We start from the raw sequence: 22,206 nt of genomic DNA on the forward strand, positions 1-22,206 counted from the left end.
CTTCAGGAGCAGCCTACTCCAGCCTGGGCTTTCCAGGGAGACACGGGCTCTTTGGGCGCAGCTGCCTGCTCTGGCTTGAGGCCCTCCCTGGGCTGCAGGGCACAGCCTGCCCTCTCACCAAGGGCTGCAGGGGAACGTCTGCTCTGGGCTCCTCCTCCCACCTTTCCTCACTGACCTGAGTGTGTGTCTGGCTGTCTCCCCCACATCCCACTCCTCTTCCCACTGCAGGTTTCCTTTGTTTTCCCCTCTTAAACGTGTCAATCCCAGAGGTGTTGACTGGCTCGGCCATGGCCAGAGGTGGGTCCAACTTGGAGCTGGAGGAGATTCTAGCAGCTTCTCATAGGAGCCATCCCTGTGGACCTTCTCCTGCCACCAAAGGCCACAAACACACACAAAATTCCACCACACCAATGAATTTCCCTTAGACTTTTTTAGGGGAAAACCCCTCACACAATTTGTTAGCTCAGTTCTCCCATGCAAGAGACAGCATGGTCCAGGTTGCCTTCTGGACCCGTTATTCAAACCCCTTTATCACTGAAGGTTTTAACATTTATTTTCCTAGAAATAAACCATTGAACAGCCCTGTCTACTAAGGTGCTTTGCAATGATCCTTGTAGTCACTTTTACAGTCTGTTAAACTTGACCATCAATCACTTTAAAGAGCAAACAGCCACCGTCCTATGACATATATGGATCTGTAGGAAGTCTAGCTTGAAGCCTTTCTAATCTTAGCTTGTTTCAGTATACTGGAACTTTCTAGCATCAATCATGCAAGGAAAATACTTTGCATACCAAAATGTCACAGAAAACAGCGTACTGTTTTGTGTTTAACTGGGGTGCACTGGAATGATTTGGCATCCACAGGTTCCTGAAGCACGTGAAACACCACGTACCCGATGTGCCCCGTTAACTGACTGCGGTTGCTTCCTCCCAGTAAAATGTAAGAGAAACAAAAATGCAAACAGGACATTTTCAAATCAACAGCTCACATATTTGTGCTACTGATTTCCCTTCAGCTGTAGTTAGAAAAGACTTAATTTTTTGCCCAGACACACTAAATTACTGCAGAAAGTGCTAAGCTTATGTAAGCAGAATTAGCGTGAAGGCTAAAACCACCGAGCAAACAGTCAGCGTTCCGTTTATCCTTTGTGTACTCACAAACCTCCTTTTCGCCTGACAGCAAAGATGAGCAGCGCATGCAGAAGAGCACTATCCCAAGGAACGCACCAGGGAGCCGTGTTGCGAGTATGACCATCCACTATCCCATCTGCTTTTCCACTACACACCGAGCATAACTTCAGTCATCAGCTGAAGAACAGGGGAGCACGTCACTTCGCGAGGCTTAGCATTCCTCACATTCCCTGACCGGCTTTCCAGATTACACCCTCTCGAGAAGACGGTTGCCATATTTCTGCCTTAACAAGCAACACCTAAATACGCAACGTGCGGTGCTTTGGTTCCGAGCCCAAAGCCCGCGGCCCTGCCTGATGTACCGAGCACGCTCAGGCTCTTTGTTCTGCACATCAGTGGGGGGAAAAGTGGAGCCCGTGGTTCATCAGCCAGGCGAAGCTCAGGCAGCCCGGGACACGTCAAGGCTGCCACGAACACACCGGCTGTTGCACACCACGTGCTCGCTGTGCTGGATTTACTGCACTTCCAGGGTGATGAACTCTTCCGTTTTCTTTTTGTCTACTGTACTCCCAAAAGTCCAGGCTTTTACTCAAAACTACTGCAGCGATGACTGGCACCCCAGTTCGGCTGCTGGCAGGATGGGAGATATTTTCCCCACAAGGAGTAATCACCTGCAGGAACATAGGAAATGCTCAGAGCAGTGGCTCACCCAGCCGGGTGCTCAGTCTTCGAAAGGGGAAATGGGCGATGCTACTAAGGGACAGCAAGTCTGCTCTATTCAAATTCTTCTGAACCCAGCCCACAGCATCCACGATTCCTTATCGGTGGACACATCCCAGGCTGTATTTTTCACCTACAAGTCTCCTGTTCCTGACATCAGCCGACACTTTCTCGGGCCTGTTGACCTTCTTGGCCTCCATAACATCCTGTGACAATTTCCAGAAGTTCCCGATCCACTGTACAAAAAGTACTCTCTTTTGTCTCTTTTACACTCATCTACTGATTTAATTGTGAATAGTAACCGGGTGTGCTCATTTTCATGAGAGTATTGCAGGATTTTTTGACTAACAGTTCTGCATTCATCCCACTCCCTGCCCTTCTGATTTTTGTTAAACGTCTTGGCTTCCTCTCCCAACCAAAGAGCCCTTTCAGTCTCCTCATGGAGCAGCCGTTTCATCCTCCCTGACTGTTGTTTTCGCTGTACCCCTCCTGCTGCCATTATGTCTCCCCTGAGATGCAGAGACCACAAAGCGCTCAAGGTGCCGGCTCAGCACAGCTTGGTATGGCCACAAAGTCACACGTCCTCCTGACGGTGCCCAGCGTTTTCCTGGGTCTTGGCCGCTGCTCCGCACTGAGCTGATGGTTTTGGTGGGCTGTAAGCGAGGGCTCCAAGGCCCTTCCCTCAGTTGGACGTGCCAGCTCCGAGCTCAGCATCACCTATGAGTCCAAGAACAGCTCGGGCAGAGAGCAGTGCTTCCCCATCCACCCCCTCCCAACAACTGCAATTCAGATGTATCCTCAACAAATAAATGCACCCACTCAGGACATTCAGGAAACCTCCACAGGTTTTTTTTCCCACTTTATTTGTTCAGGCACTCACAGTAAGGAGATCCCAGCTTGAACAGCTAGCCTCCTCTGGATCAGAGTTAAATGTAACTCATGGTTTCTTTGGAGAAGGTTTTGTCTAGGAAGCTGTGGGCTACCTTGACAAGAAGCATCTCTCATCCCCTCCCTTCCCCTAACAGCAGTTTTTTCTAAATTCCATAAAACGTAATGGGCCAAGGGATTGAAATCCAGGCTCCTTCCTCCCTAGTGAGCTTCTAAGCAACTGTTACAGCATGAACTTGGATCAGTTTTCCCTGCCTCCCTGGCCCAGTGAATACGGAGGTATCCATGAAGACTGACAAGGCTTCGGTGGAAGGGACCGGGACGCCTCCTCCCTCCAGTGCAAGCCACGTGCCCACGTGGCTGGGGTCTCGCACACCACACCAGAAGCACCGGCAGGAACGTAAGGCAAGGCGAAGGCCTCTGCACAGCCCACAGCCGTAACAACAGAGGAAACCTGACTTTGAAGATCACAGCGCAGCTTGCTAGGGGCAAAAAAATGCTTCTGCAGACAAAGAACGGATACGACAGAAAAGGCGTTTATTTAAACTGCTGTACAAGGGAGATCTCCACTGTTTTCAAAAGCCAGCTGAGGGAGATGTGACTGACATAGCTCGTGCACAGGAAGCCCCTTTGCAGTTTCCGTTTTTTCTGAACACATCACGCGTGAGCGTGCAGTTATCTGCTGGGTGGCGGCAATGTCTCTGGCAGCACACAAACATGGAGAAAGACGCGGCTCCTGCCCTGAGGAGCTTACGGTCTAGAACGTGACATGGACAATACTATGCAACACATAACAATCAGCCGAAATATCGTCAGTCAGATAGAAGAAGACCCACTTTAACAAGCCATTGGAATTCCAAATATATATATAAAGGCCACAGGTAGGACAGAGTAGGGTCTTTGTTCTGTTACGTATCCATATGCTCGTAAGTCTGCGGGCATGAAAGGTAGTGACGGTTTGCTTGAGGACAGTGATTTTGTTTTCTCTGGCAGGGCTGCTCCAGTTTGTGCTTCCTGAAAAAAAAAAAATAGGAAAATTAGTTTAGAACTTAGGACTCCTTCTATGATTTCAGATACCTGAGCACTGGACAGCCTTGGGGTGAATCAATCCCCATGCAACAGTGGAAGGCAGACTTGGGAGAGGTAGCATGAAAGAAGTGGTGGATTTTCTGTCCTGTTGAGGCACTGGGTCTCCACATCAGCATATCCTTGGCGAAACCTGTGGCGACTACCTCAGGGGCAGAGTTATCTGGGAATCCTGCTAGTTCTAGCGCATCACACTGTGTTTGCAATTGGGAGGGAGTCCCAACACCCAAGGGAGAATCTGCTGGAAATTCTCACTTTCTTGGAGGTTAACAGTTTTTCCCTAGGAAGCAACTGTCTGATCTTTATTTTGGATAAAGAAGAAGAGAAGTAGGAGGAAGAAGAAAACATGAAAATTGAATTTGAAACCAGGTGCTGAAAAAACTTGAGCAAGGCTGGATGCTCATACCTCTATACAGGCACAAATTCTGCTTCCCAGTTGCTTCCTGTTTTGAGGATGTAAAGTCACATTTGGCCCAGTTGCCAAGGCAATCAGAGTAATTCTATAGCACAGTGTATTTCTGGTCAGGCTCCTCTCCTTTCCCCGGTAATCATTTTTTTTTTAACATTTCAACTACATTTGAGAGAGGGCTTCATTTCAGACATGGAGCTCCTAAAGGTTGCAGTGAAATCAGTAGCTGAGTAAGAGAGGAGAGGGAGGAATTCTCACCCCAGATGAGAGAGAAGCTGGAACGAGTGGAACAGTTGGGTGCACTTTCAGCCCACCAGCTGGGCACCTCGTGTACGTGCGACAGCAGCACACACTGCCCGGTGCCTTGCTCACGCGTAGGGGACGCGGCAGAGAGCCGAGGGGGTACCGCAGGAGGATGCGCAGGAGTCGTTCCAAGGCAGATGCCAGAAGGCCAGCAGGGAGCTGAAGGTTGTTAAGAGCGATGGGGAATGGATCAAAGGCCCTGCAGTGTTTGAGGGATATTAGGGATCACAGAGACGGCTGTGTAGGAAAGTCAGATCCATCAGTGCCACAGAAACGGGGGAAACTAACAGACTCATTAAGGGAAATAGTTCTGACTAATCATTATGTGTCAAATGCATAACACCTTTTGGTAGGTACTTTGCATTCTAGTCATTGCATATAACAACAATATGTACAAGGTTTTCAAGCTTATGTTACTTTGAGAACATTTAGAGACTGTGCTGGATATCTTAATAGTTACCTGAAAACCTGTTCAAGAAAGAATGTTTCATATGGAAGTGTACTAAGACTCTTCTTGCTCCTCCACCTCTTCCTTTTCTTCTCCCTCTTCCTCCTTTTCTTCTTCTCCCTGTTCCTGTTTTTCCTCTTCTTCCTTTTTTACAGAAAATAATTCTAGTTATCATGTAGGAATTGAAGGAAAAATACACAGTTTTGAAATTCAGAGCTCTGCTTTTGCAGCTGTTCTGCTTCTAGCAGATACAATATTATTTGAGCCTAAAAAACAGAAGAGAGAAGTAATGTTTAGAGCTTTTAATCTTAACAAGCCAGGGGTTTAGCCTTGTGGAGTTCATTGGCGAGTGCTGGAATATAAGAACCCTCTTCTGAGAGAGGTTAGAACACGGTACATGGTTACGCTGTAAATATATGTTCAAGATCCAGATGAGAACACAAAATACATGTGAATATGACAAAAAGGTTAGGATTTTTAATTATATGCTTTCTCGGAGAAGTAAATGAGTCAAGATTCATGGAATAGGAACTAAACTCCTGATTAATCTAGAAATCATTCAGAGTCAGATAATGCAGCCTTGTTTCTGTTTCAAAAGTTCTTATTTGTCTCTTGGATATGGGAGAAATGACACAATTTAAAGGCAATAGCCCTTTGCTTCAGTCGACCAAACAAACAGTTACCTGAAAGCTAGCATTTATGTAACACAGGCAACAATCTGTGTTTACTGCCTTTACGAGGCAGTAAATGAAGCTTTAGAGTACAGTCCTGCTCTGAGAAACAACTGAAAATGGCCTTGTAGGCTTTCTGGTCCTTCTCTTCCAGAAAGCTCTTGTTCAAAGGCATTCCTTCTGTGTGCATAAACAAGCTTTATCTCAAAATGTCATACCTCCTCATGCTACCCAGACTACAAAAATTACGGGAATTTCTTCCTGGCGCAATCAGCCAATCAAAGAACACATAATTAGTTTTCAGTCAGAACTGCAGATAGTGTCTGAGCAGCGCAGACCTTAGGTTTTCCTCTCAGACACGAACTGTCTGTACGAAGGTCACAGCTGAGTCGCTCAAGTAAAATCCTGTTTAAGCATGTGCGTGGGAATGGGCCCGTTGTAAGCAGGTTCCTGGTCTGAAATGCTGTTTTTCAGGGAAATCCATTGCGCTAAGGGATCATCCCTGCGAAACCAGCAACGCAACACGAACGTCCACACAGATCAGCTGGATCAGAGGTTCTCGTGCCAAAGGAATATTTCCTCTTTGTGGGCATCTTCCCCCAGGAAAGGAACCTTTCATTAGCGCTCCCTGAAACAGGGCCAGGCAAGCGCACTGACAAACCACATCTTTCAGATACTAACAACGTCAGTTCAAAATTCGAGTCAACCACCTTTTACAGAAAAAAATGGGTATTTTTCTTGCTTGAAGCATGAGTTTGTGGTGCCAGGTGAACTAACCAGCCTTAAGGGCCCTCGCCAGCCTCACCGTGAGCCCCCACATGCTACCTGTGGGCCCAGGAGCTCCACTTCAGCTGACGGGTCCATGATGCACAGCCCTGACTGCGGGCATGTGTATGTATGGACATGTATATGTGCACGCGTTGCAGTTTGGAGTTGGGAAGATGTGGATGTGCCTTCTTCTTAATTGCAGGTTTGTAGTGGAATAGTAATCATTAGTTTTACTGGGAACATGGAAGAAATATTCAAGGCATAATTTGCAATTCTGGGCAAAGCGTAAAAACGTATAAGGATTTGCACCTGGGTTTTACAGATTTTGGCAAGAAAAATATTTCCTTTATAGGCAGAACTGCCTAAATTGTCAGAATGAGTCTTTCACACTCACAGCACTGAAAATGTAATGGGCATGGTGTCAGTTAGTGATTGACAAAAATATGTCTTGGGAGTCCTTGGCAAATTTTATTACAGAATCTGAGAAAGACAATTTCTCTTCCATTTACAGTTTTTAATGGATAAAGACCTACCTTTGTTCCCAGAAAGTAAGAGTATAATATGACCAATAATTTTCTCTAGCAGAACATAATACTAGTATATTAGGTTCCATGAATAAGAATTTACTAACTTTTGACTGAAGCGATGAGGCTGGAAAAGAATTAAATGCACACAAAGAAAAGATAAAAGCAAAATGTCCAAATATACTATACCCCTGTTCCTGCATCTTCTTCCTTGCTTTCCTACATAAGAGATACAAAAGAAAATGTTTAAAAGGTAGATCAAAGAAAGAATATGAGAGGTCATACAGGCAAAACACAGCAGAAATTAAACACTGAATTTAGGAAAATTATGTGGATTTATTTTGAGAGGACGTCCTCCAGATTAACTCCCAAAGCATATTCAAGCTAAGCTTTCACTTTGAAGAAAAGGCTCTAAAATCAATCAGTACAGCTCCCTTTTTCTCAGATACTTCCAATAAATCTGCTTCATTGATATGCAAAGCATTAGAGCTTTTGTTCTAAAAAGAAGTTTTGTTTGCTTTTTCAGGTGTGGGGGGTTTTTTGGGGTGGTGGGTTTTTTTTGTAATTAGCTGGTCTGTAAAATAAAAGTTAAATCAGAACTAACGAGTCTTATCTATGTTATATATCATCACTCAGAATCTGGCTTGCAATTCTGTTAACTGTTGTAGGCTGGAACAGATGCCTTGGCTCAACACTGCTGGGGAATAAGAAATAATACAGGATGGTTTTAGACTGTAGATTGAGCAAAATTGATGAAGAGAAGAGAGATAAAGAGAAAAATATAAATGTACAGTGAATAGGATATAATGTTACATACCCAGCTAGTTATTGGAGAGAAGAGCTAATCTTACACAAAATTCCCAAGGAGAAAGGGCAAATGGAACAGTACCATGCAGAAACCATGAGGGGTTGATAGGAGTTTGCACAGAACGAGTTGAGATAAGGAAGTAGGGATGCAGTGCCAGGGTCTATATATGGCCTGGGGAATTGCTGAGACAGGGTACAGACTTGCATTATAATATGATTTTTGAACTTGTTTCTAAAATAATTCTGCCCTGAAGTGAGCCTAACCTTGACTGGAAACTGATTTAAATGGGACACCACTTAAAAAAAGATTCTAACCCCCAAGTTAAAATATAAAATCTGATAGTAAAAATAAAGAGAAACTGTTACCATCGCATCTAGTGACCGGCAGAGCCCTTGCTGTGCCACGTGCGTAGGAGGTCACAGTCTCTTCCTCAAAAAAATCAAAACCAAAGGGAAGGACAAAGCAAGAAAATGGGACACTATACCCAGACAAAATGGTTCCTCAGCCTTCTCCGTCAGAGGATGGGGATTAGGAATGAAAAAAGTTTAGGAAGACGTCAAAGATAAACTGATTCAGTGATGAGGGAAGGAAAGTATGCAACAGGTTTAAGACAAGAAAAAAAAGTCATAATCTAAAGAAATCGTGGTGTAGCTGCCCGTTGGTGACACACGCTGAAAGCTGTTCCTGTTCCTTACTACCGGGCCTGTGTAAGGGACCTTCTCTTTCGACACCTGCTCTGGGGTTTCCTGCGCGCCTGTGTGAGTGAGGGGCCGGAGCTGCAGGAGCGTGGGCAGCCTGATGTCAGCTGGGTGAAGAACAGCCTGTTGCACTGTGCCCTTCTCCCTGCCGCTTCCCAGAGGCAGCTGCTGACTTAAGAGACTTGGTTTACAGCGGGTTGGGGTCTCCCACTGGTTTCATCAGGGTCATACCAACCTGAGACAAAAAGGTGGAGTGTCTGGAGTCCTGAACCTCCCAGCAAGGGCAGCAGAAGAAGCAGGGGAGGGCGGCAGCCTCCTCACATTGATCATCAGCTGCTACCAAAGTGTTGGAGGAGCCCTCTGAAATCTGGGGCCCTCCACACCGCTCCACAACTGAGACAGTCACAGTTTTTGTTGTTCTCTGTCTTATGCTCATTGGCAAAGACTGATATATCTTTACCTTGCCAAGACTCTTCCAGAATTTTTCCATAGCACTGGCATTTCTCCTGCAAAGTCACTGGAGTAAAGCCGGCTGGGTTACACCCCGCATCAGAGAGTCATTTTTAAGATGGTTTGAAACTGAGTGCTAAGTAAGGCCGAAATGCCACTACTAGATTCCCACTGGTATATTAATTCAGAAGCAGAACCTAAAACTGTGATACTTAAATTATGGCATTTTGGTTTGAAGGTTTGTCAAAGAGTAAGTCGACACTCCGAAAGGGACCTGACTACTGTTCAAAAGATGCAACTGTTTGGCTGCAAAACACAGTGGGCCACTGATAAAAAGGTCACCCTTGCAGAGCTCAGTATGCAGAGACCAGCTCTTGGTAAGCCAGAAGACAAAAAGACATGAGTGGGGAGAGCACACAGAAAACATCTACTCAGTGTGGACGAGCAGCCAAACAAGATGTGCCAGGCTGCAGGATGAGAGGAAGAGAGGGAAATACTGAAACTACCGTGCTGATGCTACATACGTCCTTTAGGACCTAACATCCAGCAGAGATATTCCAATGGCAATCTGACAGTCTTCAAACGTATTTAACCTCATAAAGGCCTGGCCAGGCAAGGAAATGTTATTCTAGCTTTCTTTTATAAGGGTAAAATGAGATACAGAGACAAAAGTTGGAATTTATCACACTGTAGCTGCCTCAAAGTTGTTGTTCTCATCTACACCCATCTGTGTGCTGTCTGTAGGGAATGAGAACACCAGAATTTCTACAGAATGATTCACGCCATCCCAGCAGAAGTGATACCGATGGACTGTGATGAACTGTAGCAAGGCCCACAGGTGCCATGTCACTGAAGTGATTTGTCCTACGTGACATGGGAATTGGGTGGTGGAACAGGGTGAAAAATGGGTTTTGTGTGTCCCCAGCAGGTGCCCCTGGTGCCCTGCTGCCCGCAGTGGTGAGTACCCTCTCTAAAAACGAGTGAGACAGGAAGAGAAACAGTGGGGTTTTGCTTCCCCTAGGAGCTAATATACACCTGGCATGATGAAGGTGGGTATCAGAGTTGAACAATTTCAGGAAGACTTTTCCTCCTGCTTTTCCTTCCTGGAGAGGGTGGTGAGGCACTGGAACAGGTTGTCTAGAGAAGCTGTGGATGTCCCATCCCTGGAAGTGTTCAAGGCCAGGCTGGACGAGGCTTTGAGCAACCTGGTCTAGTGGAATGTTGCTCAAAGGGTTGGAACTAGATGATCTTTAAGGTCCCTTCCAACCCAAACTATTCAGTGATTCTATGATTTTATGTAGGAGCATGAAAGAACATTTTGATGCTGTCAAGACAGTGCAGGTGAAAGGGGAGAATCTGTAAGACTAACCATATTTTATGCCCTCATAACCACAGAAAGATCTGTTCAAATACACTGTCTTGCCTGGTGCTCTCTCCTCTGCCACTCCTCTCCCTGTAAAACTGAAGGAGAATATATTTTCTGCTTGCAGCTCCAATCCATTCTGTGAGAAATGGAGCAAGGTGCTTGCTGTACAGGAGTGGTATTGCATTATGTCATTCTGAAACCTCTCATACACAGCTGCTTGACACATTTGCAGACGTGTTCCAGCATTCTGTTCTCATTTGAAAAACATTAGAGTAGACTGCCAGCCAGAATGGCAAGTAACCTAATCCAGCCGGGGGATGCACTGCAGTTTTATGCTGGGCTTCTCTTAGGAGCCAAGGAAAGAGGTATTTGATGGCACTTGTGTGCCAGCTGAAATTCAGAGAGATGTGAAAAGTGCTTGGATACAATTTAAGGGCAAATTCCAGTCCCCACTGAGGACTGTCTCTCCTCATTGCCATTTTGAATTTTAAATGGGACTTCCCAGTGCCTGAGACTTGTGTGAGGCGGTGTAAAAGGGGACTTTTCCAGCCTAGGAACGACTGGTTTAGTCACTGTTAAAAGGAAAAGGCTTTCAGAGAGCTGCTTTCTCTGGAAGAACATTGGAGCTAGATGGAAAAAAAATCAAACACATTTGTTTTGGGCTTTAGTGAAAGAGATGATGCCTTTGTGACAGATATTCCACTGGGACCATCTGATCTCCAAACCACAAAAAACCCAGCAAGTGATCCAGCAGTAGGCCTGCCTCTTGGGGAAAAGAGTCACCTGACACTGCAACATCAAAACAAACCCATCGTTAAAGGCCAAACTGTCAGAGGAGCAGGGGAAATAATGCAGCTGGATCCCTATCTCCAAACACAGGATCCACTCTACTGGGTCTAGAACCTGGCCAGTAAGCAGAACACCCCACTGAGGAAGACACAGGCACTCAACAGAGAGGTTTCTTTTTGTGGGATCCATCTGCCTTTCAACCACAAGTACAGATGCTAGCTAGCTGCAGGATATTATCTGAGGGACCTGAAGGAACTCTGGTGTTTCTTCCAAGAACCTTTAGCACTGCATTTTCAGATCTGCCAGTATCAGCCCCTGATGCAGGCAGAAAGGATAACAATGTTCTCCATTTCTGCACTGCCCAAGGGTTTCTGCACGGCCTGGAGAAGACACCGCCAAGTCTGGCTGGCTGCAACAGCAGTGAATGCTGGTACATGACAACAAACATTAACAACTAGATTTACGAGCACTGCAGATGCTGGCCATTGATAGCAGCAAATTTTTCCACACAGATAAGACTCAGATGTCTAGTCCTAAATTATTCTTCATAACTAGAGTCTAGTGCCCGTTTTTTTTTAATACCAGACTATTAAAAAAAAAAGCTTATGGTAACAAGTGACAAAAGGAAACTGATAACTAAAGACAACTTCTATTATTCAAGATCCAGACCAAAGTTCCCTGGAGTTTTATCTAGGCTTCATAACACCCTGATGTCAAAGAAAATGCATTCAAAAGACAAGCAGGACCACGCTGCAATCAGTCTTCCCACCCTGCGGCACATTAGCAGTGGCTGTGGGTTTATGCTTCATGTGCTTAGCACAGGTAAAATCCTCATACCACAAAGGGAAAAAGGAAAAATTACCTGTTGATCTTCTGATGGTGACTGAGCAGACTCAGCCTCTTCGTGAGACCCGTCATCGGCCTTGTCTTCAGTGTGTGCCTCAGTTTCGTCTGTGGCATCAGACTTTTCGGTCTCCTGGCAGCAAAGGAAAAGTCACTGTTAGCTTCAGGGCACATAACCAACACATTTCTTTACAGTTTTGGGAGGTGTTTTTCTCATTTTGTTTCAGCACTCAAATGAAAATACACCCTTTTGGACATTTGCTTGTGAAAGGAACACTTTGTTGATGTGTTGGTAAATGTTTGCGTGGGAAAAAGATGAATCCAAGCAAAAAAAACTTCAGAGCATAGTATATCCTCTAACTTTTCTGTGGAAAGTGTAATAGAAACCAATGCTCACCATGATGGCTCATTCGAGCTTCAGAAAAATAAGCCTTTTTCACCAGCATGCATTCCAATTAAACTCCACCAAGAAGCTACAGAAAAACAGAAGTAATAAAGGATTTCATAGATAGTCTCTTAACTTTCTTGTTTAAAATGATCAGGAAACCGTTCCTCGGTTCATACACCAATCTAACAAATCTATTTATTCCAGCACTGTGGGCAAGCACCTCCTAAAAGGCTCTTTATTTTAAGACCTGTTGTACTTTCAGCTAGGTAGCTGTGAAAGGTCACGCTGGATCACACACTGTGTCAGGTAAAAGGAGACCTGCACGGCCTCGTGTGGAACAACAGGAATAGGATGAAATGCAGTAGCGTGAAGTGCAAAGTCACAGTATTTGGGACAGGTAGTTCTGGGACAGAGATCAGAAACAGACGTTTCTACTGCACTTTGGGAGCTTGTTAGCTGATGATCCTCAAAGAAGAAAAAGACGGACGCATTTAAATAATCACAGAATAACTGAGCCATGAAGATGCGATAGTGAAAGAGGCAATAAATGCGATCCTCAGATGTATGAGGTGAGCTATGGCTGGTGGAGCTGAAAGCGAGTATTAATGTCATTGTGTAAGGCCAAGGCGAAACCTCCCCTGGATCACTCTGTACCATTCCAGTCACAGGCTCAAGAAAGAGAAATTCAGACTGGAACAGGTGCAGAGGAAGGCTACAGGAATATTTGAGGGAGTGGAGAGCCTGTCTTATGAAAGGGTGACAAAAAAAAGCTTCATTACTTTAATCTATTGAAAGTAATGCTCTAAGGGGATATGATGGCTCTCTAAAAATAGATCAGAGTAAACATCAGAGAGGGATAGGATAAGGAAGAGCACGGAGGTAGATGCAAAATGAATACAAACTTGCTGTAAATAAAAATTCTATCATCAGCAGTGTAAAATTTTGGAAGAACTTTCTAGTAGAGAAGCAGAGGCAGAGGACCTAATTAATTAAAAGGGAATTTAAAACACTTCTGAGAGGTGTTATCTGCTGTGAATACCTCCAGCAACAGTGAACTAGGCTCAGGGAAGATCTTGTCCTGCGTCATCCTAAGTCCTACACGCTTTGGGCAGGGCAGCATGTCCCCGATAGAAGATGAGCTCCTTTCTCATCCCTGTGACCAAGCCCTTACAACTCAACCACCTGGTTGGTTGGCCTTCTTGGCCACCTGGGCACGCTGCTGGCTCATATCCAGCCGGCTGTCGACCAACACCCCCAGGTCCTTTTCTGCCAGGCAGCTTCCCAGCCACTGGTCCCCAAGCCTGTAGTGTTGCAGGGGGTCGTTGTGACCCAAGAGCAGGAGCACCCAGCACTTTAACCCCAGAGCAGACTTGGGTGAGCGCTGATTTAGGGATCTTTGTCCTACGATGTGGTGTGCAATATAAGACATGCCGTCCTGCTGAGATGCTCTGCTGGATGAGGACAAAAACAATAGATAGGAAGTTAGGAATGTTTGGAAGCAGATACCATGACAGAGTGAAGATAGACAAAGTAATTCTGCAGTTTTATCTTTTTCCTGAAACTTCACTGTCACTAAGATTGGGTGCCCTTTTGGCAATTTTCTCCTGATCCATGGAAAATACATTTCATATGTAAGGAGCTCGCAATGAAAAGAGAGTGGGCACATAGCAGGCACGTAAGTTCCCTTTCCTCTCCACAGAGAAGAGTGACAACAGCAAAAAAACCTGCGAGCAGCAGCAAACATCGCCCTCCCCGCAGTCCTTCCCAGCACTGCACCGCCCCTGCCCTCCTGGCAGCAAAAGCCATCCCAAGGCTGCACGGTGAACCGGAGCAGGCAGCTGATCAAGATTCAGGCTTTGAAAAGAAAAACATTTCCAGGTCGCACAATTTGCACACTCCGTTACACAGCTGCATGAATGCTTTTGCCAGCATGTGGGGGATGCCTGGGGAGAGGAATAAGCAGCTGGGAGTAAGCAGAAGGAGCCAGGGGAAGAAAAAGGGAAGGAGAAAAGTCTACTTTTTCTGGGAATACCATCTCATTTCAGGCATGCATAAAACTGTGGGCTCACTGCTCTCTAATCCTGGTGGCATTGTTATTAGAAGCAGATCTACGGAGACATTTGTTTGGCTTAATTTATACCTTGTGTTTCCCCCACAAGCTAACAGAATATCTGAAGATTAAAATACATTGTAACACAGGCAGACATTGAAATTCCCTTGTGTAACATTGTATTTACACATCATTGTTTTCTTCAGCAAATGATAACTTCCTTACAGATACTTTCTTTGTAGCAATTCCTAAAATGAAAATTATAATGTTCATGAAAACTAAATTGGTTAGATATTTATTTTTGGCATGTATCTTAACATTTCATTTTTAAATCCAGATACTCCATATTTTTTTTGCAGATATGTAAAATACATAAAGAGTAAAGATGGCATTCTAATTAAAATATAACTATTGTGTAAAACTATCGCAGATGTAACATATATTTAGTCAGAGCATAAGGCAAATAAATGTTGTGGCTGAAAGAAGTCAACTGTAGAAGCAATGTGTAATCAGACAGGACACGCATGCACACACATACAGACTTGCTGATTATACGGAGAACTGTGATATTTGGAATAGCATCGTCACACTAGCTCTACATAGCAACACAAAATTTTATTTTTAATTAATTTAAATTGAAATCCCATTGATAAAGATTGGCTGACAGTCATTTTCCCTTTAAATAAAATGCACATATTGTAAATTTGTAGTTCAAAGCAGTTTTACTAGAAGCCGCCTTCAACTAACAGACGAAAGCTCAAGTATCTATGGATTTTGGGATGTCAAGAGCATGGATATTAAGACCAGGAATACTAAGATTCAGGAGTTAAGTATAAACAAGATTTGAAAACAGAGTCTCAGCTCAAGTAAATCAGCTTCTCTGAGTTCACAGCGCAATTGTAATCCTAAATGATCTTGCTACAAGCTACTGGGTCCTGGACTTCTGGGAAACAAAAGCAGTGTTCCAGTGTAGTTAAGAAAGTTGTCAAAAAACCCTGTTTTCCCCTGAAAATAACAAAGCAATTAATTACCTGCATTCAAACCTTGCTAAGATACTCAGAAGGTGTAACGATTCAGCACACTGTTTGACTTCTTTGTTTAAGTAACAGATATCTCCTTGGCAGAACAATTCACCCGTGCCATTTTAGAAAACAAACAGTGCACCACGGCTATTAATGGGCTTTTCACACCTTCCAGTATTTCAGAATATTTTCAAGAGTATTGAGAACAATCTCAGAGTAAGCATGAAAGTGATGGGGGCTTTGAAAAGAAACATACCCAGCTTTGGGGGGCAGCTGACACTGACACACCTGACCCTAGACATACAAACTACATTGATTATAGCTCAGATGTACACACGTGTACTGTTGGCACATCACTGTTCATGCCACTAATCCAAGATTAAATGGGATCATTCAGAAATCTGTCACTAACTTGAGTGATCTTTGGGTCAGACATAAAGCACAGCTGTCTTTAAATCCCAGCCTGCCATGGAACATGTTTAGAAGTTAGAAGTATTTAAGACCAGGTATTCCTTCAAGTGAGAAGGTATTTCCTATTAACAGACTAAAGAATTAGGGATAGAAAATCGTGCAACTCATCCCTGTTAAGTGATGCTTTAGGAAATATGATCACCAGTACGATGGAGAGGCAACAGGAGAAAGAGGATGAGGTGAGCTAATTGATCCTTTCTGTAGTACCAATAATAAGTATTGATTTTCTGCAGTGTCACTGATTTTTATGGCCACATAGCACCCTTTAATGATAAAAATATACTTGGCATATAGGAAAAAGAATGTGGAGATCTTTGCCTGGCTTCCAGAGTGATCTAAGCACATAGTTAGCATTCAGAGCTTCAGCCTTTCCACCAAGACCGGCGGGAGTTTCCATATGCCACCCAGGCATCTACATACTTTGTTTTATTGGATCTGGGAACACGGTGCTGGACACAGCAACTGGTAATCTGTCCAGTGGTACCTACCAGAACCCTTAGCAGAGGTCCAAACACGGCTGGCTGCAGGGAGGGACCTGCCCCCACCCCTGTTTTGCAGCCAGTCTGGTTAACTTCCATGTCAATTTGCTATCTCCTAGTGAGTTAACTACAGCTTTTTTGCAAGAGGATACTTAATAAGTGCATAAAGGCTACTTTTCATGTGTGCTGCAGGTCTGAGAAGGATCTCCTTTACATCTGTGTGTATTCAGAGCTTCTTTACATGTGTCTTAGAGTCAATCTGCATCTTGGTGACAACTTTGATGTGTTCTAGACATATCAGACTCATCCTGTAAGTGTAGATGAGCTTGCACATTAGGCTCTGGCACCATCAGAGCTCCAACACCTAGAAGTAACAGTTCAATGTAAACGCTGGTCAAGTGGGTCTGGTGACAAGTTGTAGCCACCTAAGCCAGAGGAAAGTCAGGGCTATGAAAATGAGAACCAGCAGAAGTGAAACTTGTATTTTGCTGTCAGCAGGCTGATGTGGCAATGCATTTAACTACAAGTATTTTGTTGGGAAGCTGTAATTTGTTGAGGGAGTAGCAAAAGGTTTCCTCTGCTTGCTCTAGAAAATAGGCTCAAAACAGGCCTGGGTCAGGATCCTAGCAGACTGTGCTGTGAAACAGCATCATGGTCATTAAAGAGCATCTCTACTGCTGGTCCAATATGACATAAAAAGATGGATAGAAAAGGCAGGAGAATATTCTGAGGCCAGAGCATAAAACATGTATCAGCTCCATATTAATCTTTGTCATCTCTCAGTGAGGTAAAAACCCCTAGAAAGCAAATGCTTACTGACTGTTTTGTGGTGTTCCTATGGTTTATATTTCTGCTTCTTCTATTAATTATCCCCATATTCCAGAAAAAAAAATTACAATTATTTAAGAAGGGATTAGTAGGAAATTCTGTCCTATGCGTCATCATCACCATCTCTTCCACACCTGACTTATTACTCCAGATTCACGCTGCTGGAAATCAATGTCAGGGGGGCACCCATTGTACTTCATGCTAAGGTTGAACCGACAGCCTAGTGAAAGGAAAGCAGCAGCAGTGCAGCAGGGTTACTGGTGTGACAGAGCACAGCCAGACTGTCATGCAGTGAAGAGGCTGAGAAACACCTCTGCAATAAGTGCTAAAACACTCGTATATGTCTCTCAAATTCAGGAACAGGTTCTAAAAAGGAGACAATGTAAATATGCTTCCACTCTTTACATTGATTTTAAAAACACTCTCACTTATTTCCGCTTTCTGGGCTGAAACAATCAGCACCACCACCGATGAAGCAGTTAATCAGCGTAAACCACACTCGCTTTCAACCAATAGCACTAACAATTATCTGCCCGGCAGAATGCACCAAACGTATTATTTTCAACATTTACAAAGTTGTCACGAAGTAGAAACTGTCATAGCCTCCGCTGACAGCTGGGAATGAATGAATGCCCACCAATTCTTACTTGGCTTCACAGACACGCTATCTAACAGAACCTTGCATGAAGGAGCAGATAATACATGAAGTGGGAAGATGGAAAAAAAATGCAATTTTCTCTACCTCATTGATTCTCCACATATCTTTTGTAATGATTGTAGTATGTAATACCTGCAGTCCCTTAAGCCTTTCATGGCTTTGTGGATGTTAATTAAATGAATTCTCACAAGACCCTTGTGAGGTAGGCAAGCACTTTTTATTTCCCTTGGTGGGAGATGGCACAGCTGAAGCCGAAAGTTTAAATCACTTGCTCCTTATCACACAGGCACTCAGTATCAAAGGCATTTATAGCAACTGTGGCACTCCCCTGGGTATCTCTTCATCTGTAGCTCTCAAAGCACTTAGCAAAGGCTCTGTTTTCTCTCCGCTCTTAAAGGAGAGGAAAAACAGAGACATTTACAACAGTGGTTCACTTAAAGTTGCTACACAGTAGGCAGCAGAGTTGGACCAGAAAGCAGGTCTCATGCTCCAGGGCAGTTCTTCAGCCAGGTCGCCACAACGCAGCAGAGTTCTCCTGCCACTGTGGTGTGGTCCGTCACTCTCTTGAATTATTTCTTTGGTTGAATCACCCACTTTAAAAATGGCAACATTTGATTATCATCTAACATGATCCCAGGATGAGAAAGCTGTAATGCTATCAGTTATAAAACTTCTAATTAGAAGACACTCTTAAAGATAAAACACATTGCTGTCTGTAAAAAAGAAAAACAAAACAAAACAAAAAACAAAGCCAACAAAAAAGATCCTTTTCTGTTGCCAGAAAAATATTAGAACATTATCAAAATACAGTGGACAGACTACAACAGGTAGACTTGCTAAAGGGATTTTGTGAAGTCCTGAGTGAGATTTCATCTCCTCAAGGCAGAGGGAGCGAACCCCATAGTCACAGTCTGCGGGCCCCGACAGAAAACAGTACAGACCCTGTTTGCGCAAGGTTGGGTGCAAGCAGGGGGAAGTGAAGGGTTCTTGTAATAAACACAACCTATAAATTGCATTAGGAAATTCTGCATCATTTACAAGCCGATCATGATAAAATACTGCTTGGTGTCAACAACAACAAAATCATCAGCTGGAGGCATGGCAACAAGCCTGCACTGAAAGAAGGGAAGAGAGAAGTATTTTCTATTATTCACTGACCCAGCCCCTTTTTTCTCCCTTAAGAACACTTTGCTGCACCAGTATTGAATGTAATGCTTGTCACTGCCCCTTACTTGACATGCTGAGTCACTGCCTATCTTCATCTTTTATTAAAATCAAACAAATTGCCCCCATGGAAGGACAGCAGTGCATACCTTTGTGCCTGGAGGAGGAGCAAGACCCAGGAATGAATAAATAATATTTTCTTCTTTAGCAGAGAAAAAGGATTCAAAATCCTAAAAAAAAAAAGAAAAAGGAACAAACAAATGACAGAGCATTGGTAACAAAAATCAAACAAAAAGCACAGGAGGAAGAGACTGATGCAGACAAATCTTTCTTACATTGATGAGAATGACTGTGCATTTGTACCAGCACCTGCATTATCTAAGCTCCAGGAGTAAAACTCAGATAAAGGGGCTTTTACACTGGCTGGTATATTGAACAAATGGCCAAATCTCTACAGAGACTTACACTTTAATTATATCACATCTATGTCAGAATCAGATAAAATTAAACGTCTCATTTTCATGTGCCTCAGCTGTACACACCAAAGCAAAGCTATTCCCATCTAAATGTTAAAATAAAACTTGCTGTGAATAAGAACACAAAGTAGGCCCTCAAAACCCTGGACAGTTTGATGGCAAATAAAAGGCGAGAGTCAACATAATGGCATGAGTGAAATGATAATGAGGAAACTGGTTGGTTTTTTTTAAAGAAAGGCACTCTGGTTGGAAAATGCAGTTACTTTTCAGACAAACTTAGCAAAGGACCATGTTGTTCCCTCTGACCTATATGTGCTAGCCAAAATGCCTTGTCCCCATGTGAGCTGAAATTATAAATCATTACATTAAATGTCCGTTTTCTCTTCGGTGCTAATATAACTGAAAAGATGAGGGATGGCTCCTATCCGACCATCTAAAACTTGCATGATCTTTACTGTATTCACCTGTACAACTTTCCTATCAAGTAGGGAAGCTCTGCTATCACTAGTTTGTTACGGGAAAGTCCATGACACTTCTTACACAGGTAAAAATCAACATGTATCTAAGAAACCCTACAGAAACTCTGGTTACAAGTGACCAGCTCACAGTCACACAGCAACTCTGTGTGGACCAGGGGACTGAACGTATGTCTGCTGAGTCCTAAACTTGACCACATTACCATCCTCCCTCCCATCCCAAATAACTCCAAAAATAGAAGCCTGTAAATAATAAGGTGCTGAGTCATCCTTGAGACTTGTTTGTAAAGCTGGGTTAGGACCTGACTTGTTTTATTGGGCTGTTTTAGTATTTCCAGAGAATAAATTATTGGCCAAGAGTAATCCCAGGGAAAGGTTGTGGCAGATGGTTTAGAAGTCACCTTAATGTCAACAAGACTGCAATCAAGGACGTTTCAATCCCATTTGGAAGAGGCAACATAGTTTAACAGACAGGATAAATGACAGGCCATTTCACTGACTTATCTAAGGGACAGATAAGCTTTCACTCAGATCTAGCTACACGCAGTGGGAACTGCCCGGCCCGGGAGGCATCCCCGAGCACATTTTGCCCTGGCCAGGCAGAATACCTGCTGCTGTTCCAGGCCACCCATTTTTCAAACCATCTCTTTGCTGGAAGGTCACACACCTTGCTTACACTGACGAATGAGCTCTTAGGTACGTAGCAGGGACTGAAAGCATGACTACAGAGACCATGGCATGTTTTTTGTGTTGTATATTTGCATGCTTATGTTCCTAACGGTGACTTGTTCACATCTCCATTCACTGAATGCCCAAAGGTAACTCTTACCAAGGCAGGCAGAAAGAAAAATGATCATTAACATTTTGTTTCAGGTAAGGAATAATATTATATCTGCATGAGAGGTCATAAATGGTCCAGGAGGAGTGTAGTGGTGTCATTTGTCTTTGGAACTAGTCTTGGAAAAATACAGTGAAACGTAATGTAAAAAAAAGTATGATAGAACCATAGAAAGGTTTGGGTTGGAAGGGACCATAAAGATCATCTAGTTGAACCCCCCTGCCATGGGCAGGGACACCTTCCACTGGATGACTTTCACATCACAACTTTTTCTGTATGACATGAGTGCATGGGGACATACACATTCTACACTATCATCTTTTGTATGACCACTGTGGAAACGCCAGGCAGCAAAACAGCAAATTCCAATTGGACATCAGTGGAAAGTTCTTCCCCACATGAGTGGTACAGCACCATGTCAGAGTACAGAGCATGGAAATGCCATCCTTGAAGACTTCAAACTGAGATGGCCAAAGCCTCAAGCAACTTTAAAGCTCTTCCTGCTCTGAGCAGCAGGCTAGACGACAGACCTCCACAGGTCCCTATGTTTGCCGTCTATTTGACTTCAACAGTTATATGAAGCATCAAATAAAAGTCTTATCTAATAATTCAGAGATTCTTTAAAGAAATATATACATGGGTGTTTTATTCTATGGACTGGTTTACAGAGAAAGGCATAGATTTCAGCTTACAGAGGAAACCAGAAGTTTATATTCCACTGCTTTCCTAGTTTTCTAGGGGTTTTTGTGAAGCAAAGAAGAGCAACGAAGTGCTCAATATATTTAGAAAGTGCCACAGATGCAGACGTCTGTCTAGACATGAGCAGAGAAGCAGCTTAAGAAAAAGATCAAATAAGAACATAATTGCCAACACTGATGGATTAGAATGGATACTTGAAATTGATGCTATAGCCAGGCATACAAAATAAATCCATTTCTAATCTCTTTCTTCAAGTGGTGATAACAAAGATCTGAAAGAAAATTAAGATTCGAGCTATTTATAAGACAGACTTAAGCTTCTCTGACCTCATGGAAAAGCTGCTCACACTTGGTGTGTTTTCATAAATGCATCTGTAAGAAACCTCTGTTTTACAGTACAAGTTAGGAAGTGGAGCAGCTCTTCAGGAAGAAGATGCAGACACTTTCACCTATGAGCAGAAAAGGCGATTAGCGGCAGGACGGCATTTACTTGCTCATTATGTCAGTCTATCCCAGCACGAAAAGGAAGCCTCCTCACCTGCCCCCAGGATCCATTCTTTCCTTACCCTCACCCCCAAAATTTCACTGAAGTGTAGAAGGAGGGATTGGGGAAGATCTCAAAGGACTATTTCTCCAGGGCAGGAACCACTACTCAATTCCCGAGAGGTGTTTCTCCAAACCACTGCTAATGAACTTTAATGACATAATGAGACAATCTCCTGAAAACTACTCTTTCTTTTTTTTTTCTCTCTGATG

The 22,206-nt window shown here is 43.7% G+C and overlaps 1 protein-coding gene across 1 annotated transcript in view; it reads right to left on the reverse strand.

The window, feature by feature from the left end:
- Positions 1–22,206, reverse strand: part of SH3BGR (SH3 domain binding glutamate-rich protein) — a 53,653-nt gene that overhangs the window by 21,994 nt on the left and 9,453 nt on the right. The window contains 6 exon segments of the mRNA XM_010148794.1: positions 3,652–3,712; positions 3,714–3,753; positions 4,998–5,129; positions 7,133–7,167; positions 11,922–12,035; positions 19,112–19,192. Coding sequence (XP_010147096.1) covers positions 3,652–3,712; positions 3,714–3,753; positions 4,998–5,129; positions 7,133–7,167; positions 11,922–12,035; positions 19,112–19,192 — 463 coding nt within the window.

Source organism: Eurypyga helias, unplaced genomic scaffold (genome assembly GCF_000690775.1).
Source record: "Eurypyga helias isolate BGI_N326 unplaced genomic scaffold, ASM69077v1 scaffold1613, whole genome shotgun sequence".
NCBI lineage: Eukaryota > Metazoa > Chordata > Aves > Eurypygiformes > Eurypygidae > Eurypyga > Eurypyga helias.